Here is a 19,846-nt window from a genome sequence, read left to right on the forward strand (position 1 = left end):
ATATTAGTTAGATGTGTAGGAGACTGAAGATTTTAGAGCAATTTTTAGTTCAGGTCTTCCAAGCTGCTATTACAGATGCTATTCATGCAGACCTGCTTTACTTGGCTTGGAGGTGTTTCCCATCTCCCAAAATTAGAAATGCTAGGTTAGGGCATCATTTTTTATATTGTACCACCCTTCAACTCTATTATCTTCACCTACAGCCTGACAGTCTCATTTCAAACTCTGTGTGACCTTACACTAGTTTGAAAGAGATAATAATCCACAGGGCTACAGGAAATGATGCTGCTGTTTCAATAAGTTAGTCCTTCACAGAGACACTACTCAGGAAGAGATTCTTCTCCCTGTAGTAGGCGACAAACAAATGGAGGAAATGCTTTGGCAGCTGTAGATAGCTTTCATCTTTAACAGGAAGAAATAGGCTTGGCTCTTCTTAATCTTTGGCCTGAATTCTTGTGTGCTTTCGTAAAGACTTTCACAGGCAGCAGTGGGAGGTGCAGTGTTTAGCATGTTTTGTCTGTGTGCTGAGATTTGGAAAGCGGGCCCAGAAAGCAGGCGGAAATGTGGATGAGCAGAGAGCAGTATGTAGAGGGTGAGGTAAGGGTTTAGGTTGACAAATGAAGGGTTTTTTATAGTTACACTGCTTTCACTCCCACTCTGAAGGGAAAAGACACAACCCAAAGGAGACCAAATTAGGAAGTTTGCACAGAGGATTTTAGGGTTACCTTCAAGACAGACTTGGGATCACTGGAATTCCTGTCTTAGCACCTTGCTGGAGAAATTGGAGTGGAACTGCCTGTTGAGAACCCTTCCTGTGCTGGCTCTGAAGAGCCAGGAAAGGTTTTCAGAACACAGCTCATGTGTGGTTAGCTCAGTCATTAGTATCTGTTCCATCAGGAGTCTGTACTGCTGTATTTCCCTGCTGGTGAAATGACCAGTCTTGGGCAAACATCTCTGCTTCTTTTGCCACTGTCACCTGTTTTTGTTGCCTCACAATTACAGATTAGGAATGATGCTTTCTTTCCTCTCATAAGGAAGGAGAGACTTCCTTCCTCATATAAGAGTGTGAAAAAAGTGGAAAATTGAATCCTAAGACTCTCCAAGGCCAGGGACTCTCCAACCTGCTGATTTCAAAGCTTCCCTATTTTCTATTGATACAGCATCAGAGAAACAGCCTTGTGCAGTTTTAAACACCTTGTGCTGGTGTTATGTTCTAATGCTCACCTAAAAAACTTTATTTTTGAGGGGAAAATAATGATTTGGTTCATTTCATTCAACTGAGGAAATCTGCATGGAAAGAATATTTTCCAGGGAACCTAATTTTTAATTTTTTAATTAGTATGTTGTTCAGAGTATGGTATGTTTAGTATTTAAGTGTCAAGATACTTGTAATGCTTAGGGGTTTTTTGTAAGTGTTTTAGAGGCATCTGCAGAATGTTCTTATTGGCAGTCTCACAGATTGCTACAGAAATAAAAGGTGTATATTGGGCACTGCCAGGTGTGTGTGAGGGTATCTAAATGCACATATATATTTGTGTGTGTATTTAAAATGCCTCCTGTGTGCAAGTATTAAACACATCCTCTTGGGGATTGCACTGTGACTTGCATACTTGGAGGCAAAGGCTCTGAATAAAGAAGAACCTATCCAGAATAGAGTGAAATTAGCTGCAGTTGCTGTGGGTTTTCAAAGCAATGGCAGCAGTCAGAATCTGGCCTAAGTAATTAACTTACGAAGCATGGAAAGGAAAAGCAGCATGTGGAAGATATAATTAATAGGAACATATAACAGTCAGCTCTCACATAATAAATTGGCAGCTATGCCTGAGGTAACTGCCTTTTATTTGCAAAATGCTGTTGGAATTTTTAAAAAGTGATTGCACATTTTCTTCCATTTCCACATGGTCACAGAGAACTTAGTACAGTACAAATACCAACAGAAATGCAATAAAATCATCGCTGTTGTTTGTTTTTCTTGCTCAGGGCTATGATCTTATTTGAACCAATGTCCAAAGAAAAGGAGGAAGACATTCTAGCTCAGGAAAAGACAAGTGGCAAAACATTTTAGTGAGGTTTAATATGGAATAATCTAAAAGGACAAGGCAAAAACAACCAGAATAAATAACAGTAAATGGCCAGATATCTATTTGCAGAACAGATTTAGTATTGTGTTCTCCTGACTCAAGTAAATAATGGTTAAGATAAATGTTCTGAAATTCTTCCATTTTGGAGGCTTGAATTTTCCGCATCTGAAGGTTTACTGCAGCTTTTCCTGTAGAGCAAGCGTGACTTCTTTGGGTACACCACAGATGCTGGCAGATCATTCTACCTCTTGCCTAGTGCAGAGCTTTGGAAGGCTTTGGGATGGCATGAAGACTCCCCACAGGCAGCTGCTGCTTCAGCTGCCTCCAGCAGCCTGCTGCAAAATGCAGAGCTGCTGTCCTGCTCCAAACATTTGCAACAGGAAACTGAGGAGGGCTTGCAACTGAGGTTTGCTGCTCTGCCCAAAACATATAAGTTACTAGACTTCTTAATTGCCATTTCTAGGCTTCTCGGTGTAATAGAGGGAACTGCATGCCACTCCTGCTACCTGGTATATGTGATTCCTCTCTGTACCCAACTGGGAATTTATACTACTGCTTTGTCAGTTTGGGCTCTCTTTTGGTTTTAAGCAATCTGACTGCCATCACTGCAATAGCAGGGAGGAAAAGGGAAGTCCAAATCTATTCTATTGTAAGTGTGAAGAGGATCTAGCCTATTTTGTCTGTGAGTGAAAGAGGATGGGATCTTGTTGTAACCACCTAACACTGGACAGTTCTAACACCATAAATGTGATTAGAAGCTTTACTCTGTTTAAAATTGAACAGCCGGAAGACCAGGAAATAGAGTTTGCTGGGAAATATTTCTGCTGTAACCAGTCTCTGTGCTGATGACCCCAGGGGATCTTGCATTTGCTGCAGGCTGAGTCTAGTAGGCAGTTTGTTGCTGAACGAAGACTTTAAATAGATAGCGAGTTTAAAAAAAGTACATCCTGCAATTCTTGTGCTGATGAATTTAGAATGATGTTCCAGCAAGCTCAGTACACTCCAAATTAATTAGCAGTGATCCTTTTAACAGGATAATTACTATATCAGCAAGTGGTAAACTCAAAATGAATACAAGTAGTCCCGGCTTGCAACCACAAGAAGAGCTGTGTTGTGGTTCTACCAACTGATTCTAAATTCATCCCAGTGTGAAAGGTTTTAGACAGCACAGCTCGTCATCAGAGCTGTCACTTTTTTACCTCTAGACTTGAATTAAAATCCTAAATGAAGTTGCATTCCACTCTCCACATGTCTAACTCACACCACCATGGAAGTAGTGATTGGCTTTTTAAAATTGCTACTGGAAAAAGGCTTAAAATAAGGAGAGAAGGAAGTGTTGCACATTATTACTGCTGTATAAATGGTAGGAAGGGCTGTGAAATATATGATACTTCCTTATGGCTGTGCATTTTCTTCTTTCATAATGGAAGGGTCTTATCCTGCATAGTACAGTAAGAACTCACAAGTATAAACATGCTCGTATCTTTGGTGTTTGGACTTTTTTTAAACAGGTTCATCTTTCAAAGAATAGATGTGTGGTTGCTTATGAGGCTGTGGATAAATAAGTATATGACTGCTGCAGTGATGGTAGAAACACTTTTATTCATTCCTGAAACCAGATTCTGGTTTTAGAGAGCTGAGGCTTTAGAAAATAAGGTTTGATTGGGTATTTTTAATATGGGCAATTACCTTAATTAGGTCACTCTACATGCTTTTCTGGTCTCTTTCAGAATGGAAGCAGAAATCTATAAAAGCACCTGCCATTTTCTGTGGGAATATAAGTTTTAGGCAGACTTTCAAAAATCACTTATCTTACTTTCAGCTTCTCTAAGCTAAGTCCAGCAAAGTCAATGGTCTTACACAGATCTCAGGTGTGCTCTTGGGAGAAACTGGGGCCCAGGTTGTTCAATCCAAATGTGAAAGTAGTAAATTATAAATTTTAGCCATTTCTTAAAAATGGATCATGACACTCACCAGACCAGACAATCTCTCAGGTTATTGCATGGGAGCTTGTGGTGCTTTATGAAACGTGGAGTGCCTGCCTGAATCCTTTGGCTTAGATTGCCTTGAGCAGCACTGCCATCTTCTTTCTAGAGAGACTGTATGTCTGGGTCAGGCCACTTTTAAAAATCATACAAAATGGAGACATTTAAAAAATGGTCTCAACTGTAAGAACAGTAAAATCAAGAGGGAAAAGAAGTATTTACAAATGTTTTGGTGAGGTTTTGTCCATGTGTGTTGTGTGTGTGTTCTAACAGGTAGAAATAGAAAGGCAAGCAACTCTGTAGAAAATGCCTGTAGCAAATGCAGTTGTCTTCTAATGATCCAGGGGACTGCTTTTTTTGTTTTGTTAAGGTTTAGGTTATTCAGACCATGCAGGTCGTAAGAGTCTTTTGTATGCAGTTTCGTGGTGTTGCATAGTTCTTAACTGAATCCAGCCAAAGATGAGGTAACATCTGAAGAAGGTTTTCTTAAATTCCCGGAATGAACAACGTTCCCATGTCGCAGTAACAGCAGTAACACGCCCACACAGTTGTTGCTGCTGAAGTTGCTCCTGTGCACAGTGAACATACTGTTCATCACACTCTAGCTATAGCCCAACCATTCTAGTAGAGCTCAATGGTTTTGAGCTTCCCACCAAGGACACGCTTGTCCTTCTACTTGAATACATGCAAGTACATAGGTCAGCACAGTGCCACCAATGGTAATAACCAATCTTGTTAGTGCTCCCAACCTTTCTTGATACTACAAACTATGGCTACAAAATCCTTGTGAGTACTATAATACGGAACTAGTCAAAACCCACCATATAAATGGATTAAAAAAAAGTCCCATTTCTATGAATTTTCTTGAGAAAGTTCCCCTACAATTTAGAAGAAATTAACGTTCTCTTGATGGAAAAGATCACTTAGGCACTCAAGGTGTATTTGATCATAGAAACAGGCAAAGCCCTTCTGAAGAAACTGTGGGAAATGCAACCTCTTCCAAGTCAATAACGGCTCAGTGATCTTCTGATGGAGCTTGGGATTCCTCTTTTGGAGGGAAAGCAACAAACTCTTTCATTTCGTTCTCTTGGTGACCAGTAGCATGAGCACGAGCTTCATAAGGCTCACATGGGCAGCAACAGACTTCTCCTTTCCTGCTCCTCTGCAGAACGGTAGCACGGAAGTCTAACGTTATCACTGCCAGCCGATACAACTGTAGAGTAACAACTAAGATATTCTTAGCTGTAAAAAATACCAGCATCTGATTGAATATTCTGAAGTGGCCCATCAGAATTGAACGCACAATGAAGAAGGGGCCGTCCTGTATGAAAAGGCTGACCCCAATGTTCCAGAGTTCCGCGCTGTACCTGCAGAGCAGCAGGCTGGGAATCCGCCTGGCCGGTGCGCTTGGTTTGCAGCCAATATGCTGTACTGGAAGTAGAACAGTTATGTTAAAACAACTTCGTGAAGGGGAGCCAGGGTTGGCCTAAAGGGCACTCACAATACAGGGTACCCTGGATTATAAATGCATTCAACTGTAAACTATGCAACATACAGCACATCCAGTTTCTGGGATGTTTTTCAGCAAAACACACTAAACTCATCTGAGGCACTTATGTGGTCTGGCAAACAGGACTAAAAACCACTTCCTCTTTTGTATCTCTCAAACATACTAGTATTTATACACTTCTACAACAAGAAGCAGAAAATCACCTAATGATTCTTCTTTTTTTTTTTGTGGTTAATCAACATGCCAGAGCAGTATATATCCTTAAGAAAAAAACCAACTGTGCTGAATAGGAACAGCCAGTGCTGTAGCATTTCATTTTGTTCCAGGCTAAGACCTTGCTTTTAAAAGATTCACCAGATAGCCATTGCTTTTTTCATGTGTCATAGTAAGAATAAGGCCTGTCAGTGCCAGGCAGTATTGAGCATTATGAGGTTTCTGTCTGCCATGTAAGGCTCAAGGCACAGTAAACTTGTTCTTAGCCTTGTGGGCATCAATTTCACACAACTGCTGGAACTTGCATGCATGGGTTCCCCTTGCCTGTAAAGGTGGTGGTGGGCTCAAATGCTCTCTATGGTGTAGTGCCTGGAGAGGGACCATCAGAAGGGTTTGTGGGGGTAACTATGGCTGTCTCTTATGAAAATACACGAAGCTTGATTAACCTGTCTCTTGGACAGGGAGATTTCACTGGTTTAAAAAGCATCGCTACTTGTGATGCAGTAACAACCACCAAACATTCCAACTTGCCAAAAGAATTCTATTGTTTGAGTCAATGCTGGGGTTGAGGAAGAAACAGATGAGACTCAAATGGAAAATGAGTTGTAAAATGTAGAAATTTGCTGAATCCATTAGGCAAAGCTTCAGCAGCAGCTAATTTTTTAACACGCTTCTGTTCCTTTGCTGTTTAATAGTCCTAACTGCACTGCTGTAATCTAATCATAAGTGCCTAAAAATTTCTTTTACGTCATGTTTGGTGTGTGAGTAAACATTCTGATGCTTGAACAAAAAGTACTATCTGTGCAACTGTATAGAACTGCCTAAAATAAACTGTACCCCCAATAATTTCAGGAAAATGTGTGTTCAGTAATTTAATTTTTGACTGGAAAATGTAATTAAATAAGTGGAAAAGCAACAGCTAGAGAAAAAAATGAACAGATTAAGTTCTATTTGAATTTATTTGGGTGGTGGTGATGTGTATAGGATGTTTTTTATTTGGTTGGTTGAGTTTTTTAAACCTGAGTGCTGTGCATCTTTAATAGAATATATTTTACCAGTAGCAGGAATTTTAGCTATGATAAATCTGAAATGTGATTGTATCAAATTTTTTAGGAGGTGAGCTGCTGAGCTGAAATGCTGAAGTATTTTTATACCTTCCCTGTTGGAAACAAAGCCTAGCATTGTCCATTAAGAAAGGACTAATGAACAAAGTAATATTCCAGGAATTTTTAATTTATTATTTTAGTTAGTGTGTCAGCCTAGAAATCTATTCTGTATGAGATGCTAGTGAGGATAATGCATTTTTGGACTTCTGTAGTTGTTGCAAACTTGTAGTGATTGGAGACCAAAATGGTTGGAACAGATGACGATCCAGACAGCTTTCATTGTTTTTCTCGCACATGGAGAAGCCCTTTCTGCCCAGGGACAAACACAGCCCTGAGCTGGGTGAATGGCTGGGCCTTTTAGATTTAGAGTCCCAACATCATATGGTCCTTTAGGTTTCCTGTGAATAGGTAATTTCTCCTGTGCTTCTGGCTGTGCTGTTCTGTTGTTCACCATTGCCTGTCTCTCTGTGGGGTCTAGTAACCCACCCAAATTTGAGCCATAATAGACCAGATCTAACTTGAGAACTCAAATAGTGAAGCTTAATGCAGTAACAGGCAACTGGAGTAAAACAATAGTGCAATCCTTTTTTCCTTTTCCTGAAAGTAGAGCTCTATCAGAGAGATCAGAGGTTAGCCAGAAACAAGTGTTTCCTCAAAAGAAACCACAATGAGCTTTCTTCAAAAGCTGTTGTCATATAGATTCCTCTCCACCAGAAGTCCTTGGTACAGCCTGTAGTGTGTGCACAGCCACAAGATGTACCAGCAAAAACTTAAAAGCATTTTTTTCTTTTCTTGTCTACATGCAAGTACTAACCTGCAAGATCGAGTGGAAACTGCAACATACTCCAGGTCCATACAGCAAGAATTGAATTTATGAGAGCGTAATTCTTCCTATGGGAAGGGAAAAAGTGATAACAATGAAGATGCAATTTCCTCATATGATCACAAAAATGCTTCCTGTAGTGTTTGGAATGTCATTTGAAGGGTGGGTGAGTGAAGCAGTGATTGATTGATGTGTGCTTTTATGATGCAATGCTAAGGAAAACAGAAGCACCTTTTTGTATGGAATATTTGCTGTTAAGGCTTACATGTTCCAGCTGTGTAATTACACTAAATATCTGAAGCTAATGTTATAATAATAAGTATGTGAGAATAGACTCTATGGCTCAGAGGGAATATCTTTACCCTTGTAGGGATTACACGTTCCTTGCAAGCCTGAAGCTTCTCTACCAAGTGGGAAGGATACTTTTCCTCTAAAAGGCTCTAAAAGCATTGCTATGATATTTACAAAAAATAAAATAGTATTTGTTTGAGAGGATGAACCTCTTCTGTGCCTCTTTCTTTATGACGGATGTTCACAGCTCATCTCTCAGCAGCGTGAGGGGGAGGTGAGCTTACTTCCTCTGGGAGAGATCACAATGTTGAAAATTCACACCAGACTCTGCTGTTCCCCTTCTTCTTATCTTTGAACACTTTGTCATTCTATCATGAAGTACATATGAGATAACCAAAGGAGCAACTTGGATAATGAATCACTTAGGCCAGCTCTAGTTGCTTCCTTGCCCATCTAAAGCGATTCATTAACCTGAAGGAGGCTTACTGTGTATCCAGTGTTTCAGCTCCTGTAGCCATAAGAACTGATGCTGCCTGGCAGTTAGGCTGCTTGTTTGGCTCTCTTTTATTGTGATGAGGTGACATGCTTCTCTGCCGGCAACACTTGAGTAATCCCTAACAAAGCTCACAGGACTTAGGCCTTTCAACAGAGGGAAAGGCAAGAGCAGGCACACAGAGCCCTTGAACGTAGCCTTCTGTTTCCTACGGGAAACGCAGTTCCACCACTCTGAACACTGCACATCACACAAATATCTTGCACTGTGCAAGTTATTTACGTCAGCAAAAAATCCTTACCGAACATCCTCAATGTCCAAGGTTTCACTAGCAAATTCAAGTATATCTGCTGCTGTTCCCACAAACATGAGAAGCAGCTGAGACAATTGATCCCGGGTGATTTCAACTCCAATGGGGAGAAGCCATCTCCCAACTACTAGTAGCAGTAGAAAAGTCTGGTGGAGGGCCAGTGTCCATACAGTCTCACAGATTGTGGAGAGCTGGTTGACAAAGACTTTAGCCTGTTTAAAAGACAACAATAATATACTGTAACTTCAGGAGACTGATGTTATAGGTACCTTCAGAGACTCTATTTGTCCTTGAGCCTGCTTTTGTTCTCTTTCACATTGTATGAGAGCAAATAATTTCCATCTGGCAGGCCTGGTTTGAAAAAGGCACTTTAATACAAACTTTGGATAATGAATATCAAATCTTTCAAATCAAATCTCTGTGTACTACTCCTCCTGTTCTCACTTTTCAGCTGAGCATTATCCTTTGCAGAATCTTTACCCAGACACCTTCTAAATTCAGTTGCTGAGATTTGCAAGAGAATGATAGGAGCATCTCTTCTTTACACAGAGACTTGTCTTGGCAACAATAGTGAGTATGCAGCATGCTGTATTTTCACAATGTGGTTTTCCAAAGTACAAATATATATAATATATGTCTTGAGGTTTTTTTTTGTTTTACTCACTCTGCAAGGTGCTTATCTCTAATTGTCATAAGATCTCTACTAGAAACAGGAAAAGGTGTCCCACCGTCTGAATGATGTGGTGATCTGTTCCCTCACTTCCATAATTGCTGTCTCTGGATTGATTGAAGTCTTGGTTGCTGACATTCACCTGAACTGCCCCAGGCTCATTGCCACAGTACTGTTGTGAATAAAAACATGACACGTGTGTAAACATCCCACACAGGGAGCAGATGTGCTCTATGGCTGAGAGTGTCCTGTTTTGCTGAACTGCAGAGGGTTCATTTGTTAAAGGTATCTGATGTTTACAAAGGTCCTCCCTCACTCTTAATGGAATTCCCTTCTTCTTCGGAAGGGAAGAATTCCTCTCACGAGGACAAGAGTGATGTGTTGGTAGGTTCCTGAGGAAGTACAGGGTTGTACTGCAGAAGAGGATGCAAATGCAAAAGGCCGATGGAGTGGGTGACATCTCTGTGCTGCTAACTCTGTACCCTTTGAATGTGATCTGCTTGCAGCTCTCCTAAACTGGCTACTGGGTTCCCTACATGGTCTCTCTTTAGTTAAAACAGTCACATAAGGTAAAAACTGGTCATGGTCAGGCTCTATATTCAAATTTATTCTCAAAATATCTGCTTCTCTTTACTATCCAGGAAAAGCTCTCTGAAAATGTCACTGTTTCATTTTTCTGTATGATTTCTCTCAAGGCTGAAAATGAGCTGGGGTATGATATTTGGGTTGTATTCTCCACAACTCCTGCCCCTGCTGTGCCTTATTTTGTAAGGAAATTCATAAGGTGAGAGGTGAAATAAAGGAGTATTTAAGAGAAATAGAGCTGTATTGTTGCCTATCCCTTTGAAATGGAAAAAAGGGTGCTTTTACTTTCTCCAAGAACACAGTGATCTGGGAAATTGAGTGTTGGCTAAAACATACTGTTACTCCAACTGCAGTAAACCAGTGGTGGGGCTATGTTCTGTCTGCAGCACTGTCCTGCCCTTCTACCTTCACACCCAAGGCTGGCCCAGGAGCAACTGTGAGGGGCATGGCTCCAAAATCTGTCTTCATAACAACCCCTTAACATCTCTCTTCATTGTAATAAAAAGAGGCTAATTAGAAAATCAAACCATGCTGTTACTAAAGACTTTTATCCTGTCCTATTTTTGCCAGAGAACTGCAGATGATTTGCATTTCTCCATTGGGCCCCCCACCATTTTATTGCACAGGGACTGATTTTCTGCAACAATTGGAATGTGTTTGAGAGCATACTGAGTAGCTGTGTTCAGCACAAAGCCTGCCAATATAAGAGAAACATTTTCCAGCAAATTTCAGATTCTACTTTGATACTTTGCTTGGTCTCTGATAATGTTGTTCAGTATCTGGGTAAATGCTGCCTCTTGACTGACCTTGTGGTAGATAAATTTCCTGTACTTGAAAAATCTGGAAAAAATGTGCTTGTTGCTTTTAGAGTTGGCAGTAAAGAGTCTTAAGCTGAAGGCTTGTCTTATTTGAACAGTGGGTGTGAGAGTCTTGAAAGATTGACACAGATGTGGGGAAGATATTTCCATTTGGAAGAGGGAAGTCTAAAGTTCTGGGCATGGAAACAGTGAGATGGAGGGGCTGGTACTCTCTGCCTGGCTACAGTCCTGTAGGGCTAATCTCCCTGGGTATGCCCTTCAACTAAAGGAGAGAGAAGAAATGGCTTGTTCAGAGGATGTTTTGGAAATGAAATTTAATTGGTGCTCTGGAGAGGCATCTATATCTGTTGCCTACAGAAAACCCCTAAAGTCTATGGTGACCCACCCACAAGGTCAAAGTCAGGCTTTCTGAGTTATTTCCACAGGCCGTGTGACACAGTCTTCTGAGGAGACCACAACCTAAAAATATTGCATAACTGTCCTAACCACCCCAGAATACGAAGAAGTGAACATCAACAAGTAGTCTGGGTAGGGCAAAGGGATGACTAACCTGTGCAGGAGAAGGAAGGCTGACTCTGACAGCCTTTGGTTTGTCATTAAGTCTGCATTTAAGCTCCCCCCTCTGGCCCCTTGCCTGGTCTGGCATGGTAAGAGGAAAGCAGCCATGAACCTGTACAGAACTTCACATCCAAGTCTGAGGAGCTGCAGGACTCAGCAGCTCAACTGCTAGAGGTAGGCAGAGGAAACCATGTCATGGCTTGCAGGGGAGCTCTTTTTCTCTTGTTCTAGTGGCACGAAGGTGCAGGAAATACCTCTAAGAAAATTAATTCACATTATTGGTGTCTTTGGTTGGTGTCTTTCCTTTTATGCCATTTTTGTAAGTACTTCCAGCTGAGAAGTGGCTTACCATTTCAGAGCAAGGCTCCGTGATCTTGGACTGAATGGCATGCTCAGGGCCAAGCCCTTCCCAATTGCTTCCAGGCAGGAAATGGAAATCTGCATTTGCAAAGCCAGTCCTTTAAGTAGGCTCCTGTTTTTTTCATTTAAGTATGTTCATATCTTGTTTGGGTTTGTTCCTCTCTGAATATTTATTAAGTGGTGATTGTGAAGTGATTCACTTGAAAATTTGGAGAAGAGCCTTTATTTACGTCATGTATATGCATGTAAATAGGACTGTTGGTGCCAGGCATATTTACCTAGCGAGTTATGGATGAGCAGTGACTAAATGGGAATGTGACAAGGAGAAAGTGAATATTGTTTTACTGTTTCACAGGCATTTGATAAACATGGTTTGCCTTTTTACTACTAGATCCGAGTTAGTCCTAGGTATTGACTGTGTACCTAGCTAAATAAAAATGGCTTTGTTTTCAGTTTTTTTTCTGTGCAAAGGTAAAATAGGAAGAAACTGTACACATTTTATATCGATTCTGGCTTGGCTTACTTCTTTTTGTTTCTTCTGAGATGAAGCTTACATACCCCTGATTCATAAACCATCTAATCAAAATGGAAATGCTGTTGCATGACATGCTGATGTCCCGGTGTGTGGTCTGCAGAGAAGCTCACTGCCAGTGCATGGGGGACACCTGAAACACCAAACTAATTCAGGCAGTTTCTGTTTGCACCTTATTCACAATCTATTATTATCAAATAAAATAGGTTAACTTTTCGTAACAGGGCCAGCATTGGGGTGTAAAATTGACACTTGAATATTCGAGTGGAGTACCCTCAACCTATTAATGTGCATAGAAGCTGAGGACATTTTGGAAGAGTCTAACCCTTCCCTGGAGCAGGCCCTCTGCCAAGCAACAGGTACCTGGCTTGCTGTCTGTGCTTTGCTGCAAACAGTGAGGCTGTCACTATGGAAACACGTGTGATGTCAGAAATTCAAAGCACTCCTGACTGCTTCATTTTGCTCACACAGGAAAGCTGGAATGTAAAACACGAAGAAAAGGTTGCCTAAGCTGTTTTCCAGATTGAAGAATATAATGGGTATGGCAAGGAAGGAATGGTGAAAGATGAAAGATCACTTTGAGGCGTTCATTATGCTATAATTTTAGCTGGTAAGAGAATTCTACCTCAGAATGAGGGTGAGGGAATGGACAGTAATATTTACTATATCCTCAAAATGTTCAGGTTAAGGTGGTTAAAAATAATTACAAGGTTTACCAAGTATCTGTCTCATTCCTGACTGGAAGCCTGTATCAACTACAGCCCTGGTAGTCAGGTAAGCCCTGCAAAAGGTGGTCAGTTACTGCTTTCTGTAGCAGTGGCACACCTGGCATTTGAAAAGGTAACAGAGCCCTGAGATCCTGTACATTATTATGAAAGAATGTTTGGGTTTTTTTATGGATTAAATGGTTTCAGTTTTCTCGACAGCAGACAGCAATGTTTTCTCTCTGTACAGTTCAATTGAGTTTATCATCTCTCCATAACATATATTTCATCCCCAAATACATTACCACAGAGCAGTAGTTTCTATGTAGCCAGTATTTCACCCTTGATAAATGAATGGTGTTACTTATATCCAATTCTGCAGTACACAGAGAGGCAGAATTGCCTCTGTCTTCAGGAAGAGAGACTGCCTATTAGCACCTGCTTTAAGTGACAGCACTGACACGAGCAGCTGATGCTTCCTGGTAAAGATTGAACACGAGATCAAAGTTCTACCACCTTAAAGACCACACACTGTTTTCATAGTGTAAAAGTGTGGATATAGCAACTGCATAATTACCCATTCTGTTAGCATTTAAATAATGAAAATCCCAGGATTACTTCAGTATTGAGAACTGTACTAGTCTGGGTGCTGTGTTTGAGATTATTTGTTAGGAAGCTGCTCCCCTTCTGGAGGTATTGTTTTTGAATCTGTTAGATTGTGTGTTTCCAGAACTCTCTATCCTACCTCTCCAGGTATAAACTAAGCTGTTAACTTGATATACTCCCTCTTTAATTCACAGTAGCAGTATATCAATAAGAACAAAGTATGCCATGTTCTAACATCATTTTGGGAAATAAACTGCTGCCTTTGACTACAGAATTAGCTTGTTTCTTGGACCAGATTTAACTATGACAAATGTTCTCAATATCCACATTACCTGTCTGTAACTGTTTAAGGAGATTTGGGAAAACAAGAAGACAATAAATTCCTGCTGCTGTATTTAGAAAAAGCCTCAGGCATTTTCAGTGTAAACACAATTCTGAATATCTGATTATGCTTCTGTGGGCTCTAACAATGTTACAAAGGAGAAAATGAGGCACTAGGTCTTCTTAGTATAATTTATGTATTTTCTTCTGTTACTTTTTGTTCTTGTTCCAATCAGAACTTTTACTGCTGTGGATGTAAGGCACTGCATATGTGCAAATGCTAGGACAGACAAAATTTCCTTTTACCTACATGGAAGTGCTATAGGGACTTGAAACTAGCCTGCATGAGGAGACGGTTGACTCAGTGAGAACTGTTGGGCTAAGTGGCTCTGTTCTGGCCCTAACTGACCCCAAAACATTTGCCCTTAAAAATTTTACCTGTTTTAGTCCTGAATCGGAATCCAGACCCCCCGCCACTAGATTACTATGCAGCACAAAGAAGGGAAGGATATAAACCTTGTCAGACATATTACCAGGTGAGGTAACAATCTGTGTGTTCTACGTTGCAGCAAGCATGAGGAAACCAGAGTTTAAGACCCCTTTCACTGATACCTGTCTCAATTTTGACTTGCTTGGAGTTGTGGTATTTGCTTTTAAGTACTCTGAAATTCACTTTATTTTACAAAGGCCTCTAAAGCAATGAAGTTCTTTTACCCTACTGAGCAAGATTCATGCTGGTAACCTGGGGGTGAAAGGCTGTGTTTTTCAAACTTCCTGTCCTCAGTTCCGCAGATAAATACAAATAAATGGTCTCATTTTTAGCTAGGAAAGAGGCTCATTATCTGGTAATTAGGAAGTGCGCAATAGTCACAATATAGCTGTAGCTAGATTGGGACACCCACCAATATGAAAGAGAGAACTGGAACAAGATTTAGCAGACTTCTGTCTGCATGCCCAAAGCCAAGCCATCAAATAATGCATCAGTTTCAAACTAGTCCATCTTGTCTCATAATAAATACCTGAGTCCCATGATGAATTTCTAGTAGCCATAGTGATGGTACTATGCAAATCAGATATAAAAATATTGCTGGTGAAAACCTGTGAAGGAAAAGAAAAGGTATCTTGGTAATATGGCACATCATAAATACTTTCCAATGCAGATAATGTTTGGGTATATGGTCTCTTGTGCCTCTGCCATATGGGATATTAAGAAATAGGGTAACTGCAAATAAGAATTGCTATTCTTGCTGGATTGCTCGTGCTGTGTCAGTATTATAAACAATGGGTTTATCTGTACATCCATTTAAGGTGAAATATGGAAGTTTATTTAAAATCTCTTTTTTAAGAACTGACCAAAGGCACTTCACTGTTTGTATTTCTATCACAGCATTTTCTGTATTTAAAAAGCCTGTAGCTAACATGCTCTTTCTGATTTCATGAAGAGTGAATTAATGCATTGAGTCAGTTCACTGAGTGATGCTGAGATAAAGGCTGTTGTTCACAATCCTGTGCATTGACACAGGAAAGGTAGAAATAGCATCAGCTTTCCTAAAACAAGCATTGCTTCAGTGTGAGATCTTTTAGTTGCAGGCTGTGCACTTAAAATGGGTTTATGAAAATGTGTCTCAGCCTTGTTTCTCCGTTTGTGCAGGCAGTTGTAGAATTTTCTAGTTCTTCTCTCCCTGCCAGTCTTCTGTATAACTTATGTTGATGAAGCTTTATTATCTTCATCTTCTTTACTGGGTTTATTCAGAAGTAATGGACAGGTTTCATGACTCCTTCTGCAGGTAGTGATTCTTGTGAGAGTTGCAGATGTTTTCTTATTAAACACTTGACATTTGATTGGGGTGGCTTTTTTTGGCAATTCTATCCTTTTGGAGTAGGAATGAGGTGCGATGCCACAAATGTTCCATCTAGCTCTGCCACAGTATGGAGTGGGCATTGCTGCAACACCCTGGGACTGGGCAGTGGGGCCCAACTCACAACATTTGCTTGGTTCCTTCTATCCTGCCACTGACACATTCTGCAGTGAATTTAAACTGCTTCTAAGTATGCAACGGCAGCAACATTTTGGTCAAATGCTGTTGCATTTAGTGTTTGTTCCTATGTTGAATGTACCTTTATTTTGGTAATCATAACATTTCCAGTGGATATTAAGTATTGAGGAAAACAAAAAAATTCTGCTGCTTAGGGAATTACTGGGTTGCTGAACTGCACTGAAATGTTTCAAACAATCCCCTCTTAGATTAGACTGAAGACAGTCTGGGTTTGGGTTTCATTGCATTTTTTTGTTTTTCAGGGTTGAAGGGGTGTTGTTTGTTTTGGCAGTGGGGGTTTTTTGTTGTTAGATTTTTTTTTTAAGAAAAAAAAAGTTAGTGATTCTGTGGGTTTTCAGCCTGGTTATTTTGGGAGAGAACACACCTCTCATTTGAATGGAAGAACTAACATTTTACAGTATTTCCTGTAGGACTTGAGCACATGAAAAATCCATCCAGCTGGCAGGTTAGCAATACTGAGCTAATGATACCACATCAGGCCAAGAGACTTGAGGGGCTTTAACTCTGCCTTTCTTTCGGAAGGAGCAATCTGGAGGAGGTATTACAAGGCTCACAAGAAGACTTTTTCTCCACATGTGCCATTTAATGTTTTATGCTGGTGTAATAAAAGTAACAGTTCTCTGTCAATAATGAACAGAGAATATGAAGGTGTTGGAGGCAGGAGTCTTGCTGCATAGTCTGCCCCTTGCTTGGATCGGTGACTGTCTGTGGAGGTGTTTCTACAGATGCTGATGTGATGATGCCTGTTCCGAATGTGACTGTTTTCCACTGGAGCAGAAAATTATCCTGATGCAAATAGATGCTGGTCATTTGTCTACAGTTCTCACCTATAATGGTACTTTTATTTTGCTGTTTAAAGTGCTGGACCACATCCATTTTCAAAATTTTCTTCTAGATAAATTTAGCCCAGTCTTCTATGTATTCCTCTAACATGGATCTGCTTTCGATATCTATTTCTGTTTGGATTTTTCAAAACCTGCCATTGAAAGTGTTCCTTCACAAAGATTCTGCTGCTGCCTCCTCTCCCAAAAGAATTGGGTCTGTTCAATCTGCCTGTCTCATAACTGCATTTTGGGCTCTGCTGTTGTTCAATTTTCCAGTGTCCTAGACTTTATCACTACTTTTATTACATTCAAATTTAGGGCATGGAACTCTTGTGTGAATCGTCAGACAACACTACTTCTGTTATAATGACTTTCACAGGTTGCAGTGGGCAGGATTTTAAGAACATGGAAATACTCCAGGGCTCTTTAGTCCTGGATTTTTCTCAGGGCCTGCCTGCAGTTTGAGTTTTTAACAATAAAAGGTCCTAGTGAAATCTTGACAATTAGTTACATGACCGCTTCCTTTTCACAGAGCATTTTGTTTTGGCTGCCTGAGCACTGATGAGCTGTAGATGACAGCAGTAATTCTTTAGATGCATGTAAAACCCCATGTGCTTGGGCAAGCTCTGCGATGACTAACTTTTTTGTTCATTTCTTGGGCAGCCTTTCATGCATTTAAGTTCCCCTCTGGAACAGCCTCTCAAATCGAAATATTTAAGCCACTCTTGCTGTATCAAAAGAGTGGTTGCTACTCATCTTTTATTTTTTACCGAGTTTAGGTTCATGCAGTAGCGTGGCGTTAGCACTGCTGCATGGAGGAGAGAAGGGGGATACAGTCCCAGGGAAGGAGGTGCAATCCAAGGCGCGGCAGGACGGGGTGTGAGATGCAGGGCATTTGCAGGGTTCCCCCGCACCCCTCTGCCCCTCCAGCGCGCAGCCCCGACCCGCTCAGGAGGTGGCTCAGGAGGTGCCCCAGTGCGCCCAGCCCGCTGCAGCCGCAGCCCCGCGGTATCCACCTTTTGCCTGCAGCAAGAGACACACACAGCCAGAGTGGCTCCCGCGTAGTCTGCTGTACAACTGCCCCTCCTGAAAGCCCTCTCTCTGGCAGTGGACGAGCCAAAACCCACCAGCTTTCCATCCCTGCCTCCCAGGAGCGGCCGGGGAGCAAACGCGATCCCTGAACGCCTGGCAGCGCCGGGGCCGGGGCAGCCCCTGCTCTCGGGGACAGCTTTGCATCTGCAGCGAAGTACATGCAAGGAAGCAAGAGGGGCTCGGCGGGATATGCTCACCATTTGTAGCCTCTGCCTTGCTTAAACTTGAGGGTGAGCCCTGTCTCCAGGCACAGGAGAAGATTGAGCAGTGCCAGCAGCCAGTACTTGGGTTCCTTCTTCACGGCAGTCACTCTCCAGACCCCGATGAGTGAGTGCAACACGAAGAGCAGGCGAGTGACCAGGGCATTGAGCAGCACCATCAGCTCCATGCCGCTGCACCCCCTCCCTTCGCCCCGCACCGCGGGGCCCCGGCGCTTCTAGGAGCCCTGGCAAGTTACCTTGGGAGTCACCGGGAAGCGCGCGCCTCGCCGGCACACAGATCCCTTCTCCTCTTCCATCTCCACAAAGGGGCCCATTATAACAAAAAAGAAACAGCATCGCCCCTCCCCCAGACTTCCTGAAAACTTTTTAAAGGGAAGAAGAAGAAAAAAAAAAAGATACGCTTCCATGCTGCAGTGGTTTGCGGGCTCGGAACAGCCCTGGCCGGCCCAGGCAGGGGTGGGGAGAATTGTTTCTGTCCCCTCTGTCATCGGCTCAAGGACCAAGTGCGGCGAGGTTTTCCCTCTTGCCCAGTTACCATCGCTCTGCAGCCGCGCTTACTGCTCTCGCCTCGTGCGTTTCCAGCAAAGACACAATGTAAGGCACGATATTAATTTGAATCATTTTTGCTGAAAGCTCCACTGCATTTCTGAGACTGCAAACCAAACCCCTCTTTCTGCTCCCCCTGAAAGAGAATTCATATTTGGGAGCTTTTAAAATCGTTTGTTTAACATGGCAATATAGAAAGCATGAAATGTATGCTTAGTTCAGTACTGGAATCCCTTGTGCAGCAGAAGTCAGAAACTGAAATCCAGTCAAACCATTCTATTGTATCATCTGCACCCTGCTTTAGGACTAAGAAGCAGGCCAGGTACAGAACTCCTGAAACAGGGATGAAATCTGGGCTAACACTAATATTACTGAATTCAACAGAGGCATATACAAAAAATGCACTAAAGTTTGACTGTTAGGTCAATTACCTCTAGACAGACTTCTTGTATCCTCTGTGGGAACAGTATATGAAGTACAGAATATGTTTTAAAATTTCCTTAGTGTTTCTCATAGAGATTATTAATTTTATTTGAATTTACTCTTGGGTAACCAAAGAGAAATTTCTTCTTGATCACAATTGTCACTACGTTGCTCCAGTTTTGTGTTCATTTGCTGCTAAAGCACTTAAATTGAGATAGACCATTGTAAAATGCAAGTAGAGAATCAAGTCCATGTAAAGTACTGTGGTGTTTCAGAGGTCACAACTTCCTAGATTTAATTTTAAAAACTCCTGTTCTATTTAAACACAAGAAGATATTCTTCTAAGAGTTGTGACCTTTCTAAGAAGGTATTTTTCCTCAATTGCTAAGATCCAAGTTTTCCTTACTGCAAAGCCAAGCCTCTTCCTTTACGAAGGGCTGGTGCTGGCCAGCTGATATCCTTGGGAGTGGGGGAATAAAGGGGAGGAAGACTACTTTACTTTAACCCTGACCAGAAAAAAAAGGAAAACAAAAGTCCATTCCACAGTAGAGATCAGTCACTTGGGAAATGCCTGAGTAAATAAAGGGACTGTGTAGTGTGCCTTTTTGAAGGAACAAAATCAAGCTCCTCACGCTCAGAGGAAAATGAATTCAAGTCAAGGACCTACTATTGATAATCCCTGCCAACAGCCATCCTGCCATATCGTGCCTTGGGTGC

The 19,846-nt window shown here is 41.5% G+C and overlaps 2 protein-coding genes across 13 annotated transcripts in view; one reads left to right on the forward strand and one right to left on the reverse strand.

The window, feature by feature from the left end:
- The window catches only part of CABCOCO1 (ciliary associated calcium binding coiled-coil 1), a 273,645-nt gene that overhangs the window by 102,765 nt on the left and 151,034 nt on the right, over positions 1–19,846 (forward strand). The window lies entirely within an intron of this gene.
- TMEM26 (transmembrane protein 26) lies at positions 1,797–18,649 on the reverse strand. 2 transcript variants are annotated; one of them, XM_032115947.1, is made up of 6 exons: positions 18,137–18,642; positions 14,986–15,064; positions 9,541–9,654; positions 8,804–9,024; positions 7,710–7,786; positions 1,797–5,497 (listed from the first exon to the last, which is right to left on the reverse strand). In XM_032115947.1, exons 1-6 carry the CDS (start codon positions 18,325–18,327, stop codon positions 5,082–5,084), a joined length of 1,098 nt encoding a protein of 365 aa, XP_031971838.1. In that variant the 5' UTR covers positions 18,328–18,642; the 3' UTR covers positions 1,797–5,081. The 2 variants fall into 2 exon arrangements, with proteins under 2 accessions (XP_031971838.1, XP_031971839.1); XM_032115948.1 differs by lacking the exon at positions 9,541–9,654 and having other exon boundaries at positions 18,137–18,649.

This window comes from Corvus moneduloides, chromosome 8 (genome assembly GCF_009650955.1).
Source record: "Corvus moneduloides isolate bCorMon1 chromosome 8, bCorMon1.pri, whole genome shotgun sequence".
In the NCBI taxonomy this organism is placed as follows: domain Eukaryota; kingdom Metazoa; phylum Chordata; class Aves; order Passeriformes; family Corvidae; genus Corvus; species Corvus moneduloides.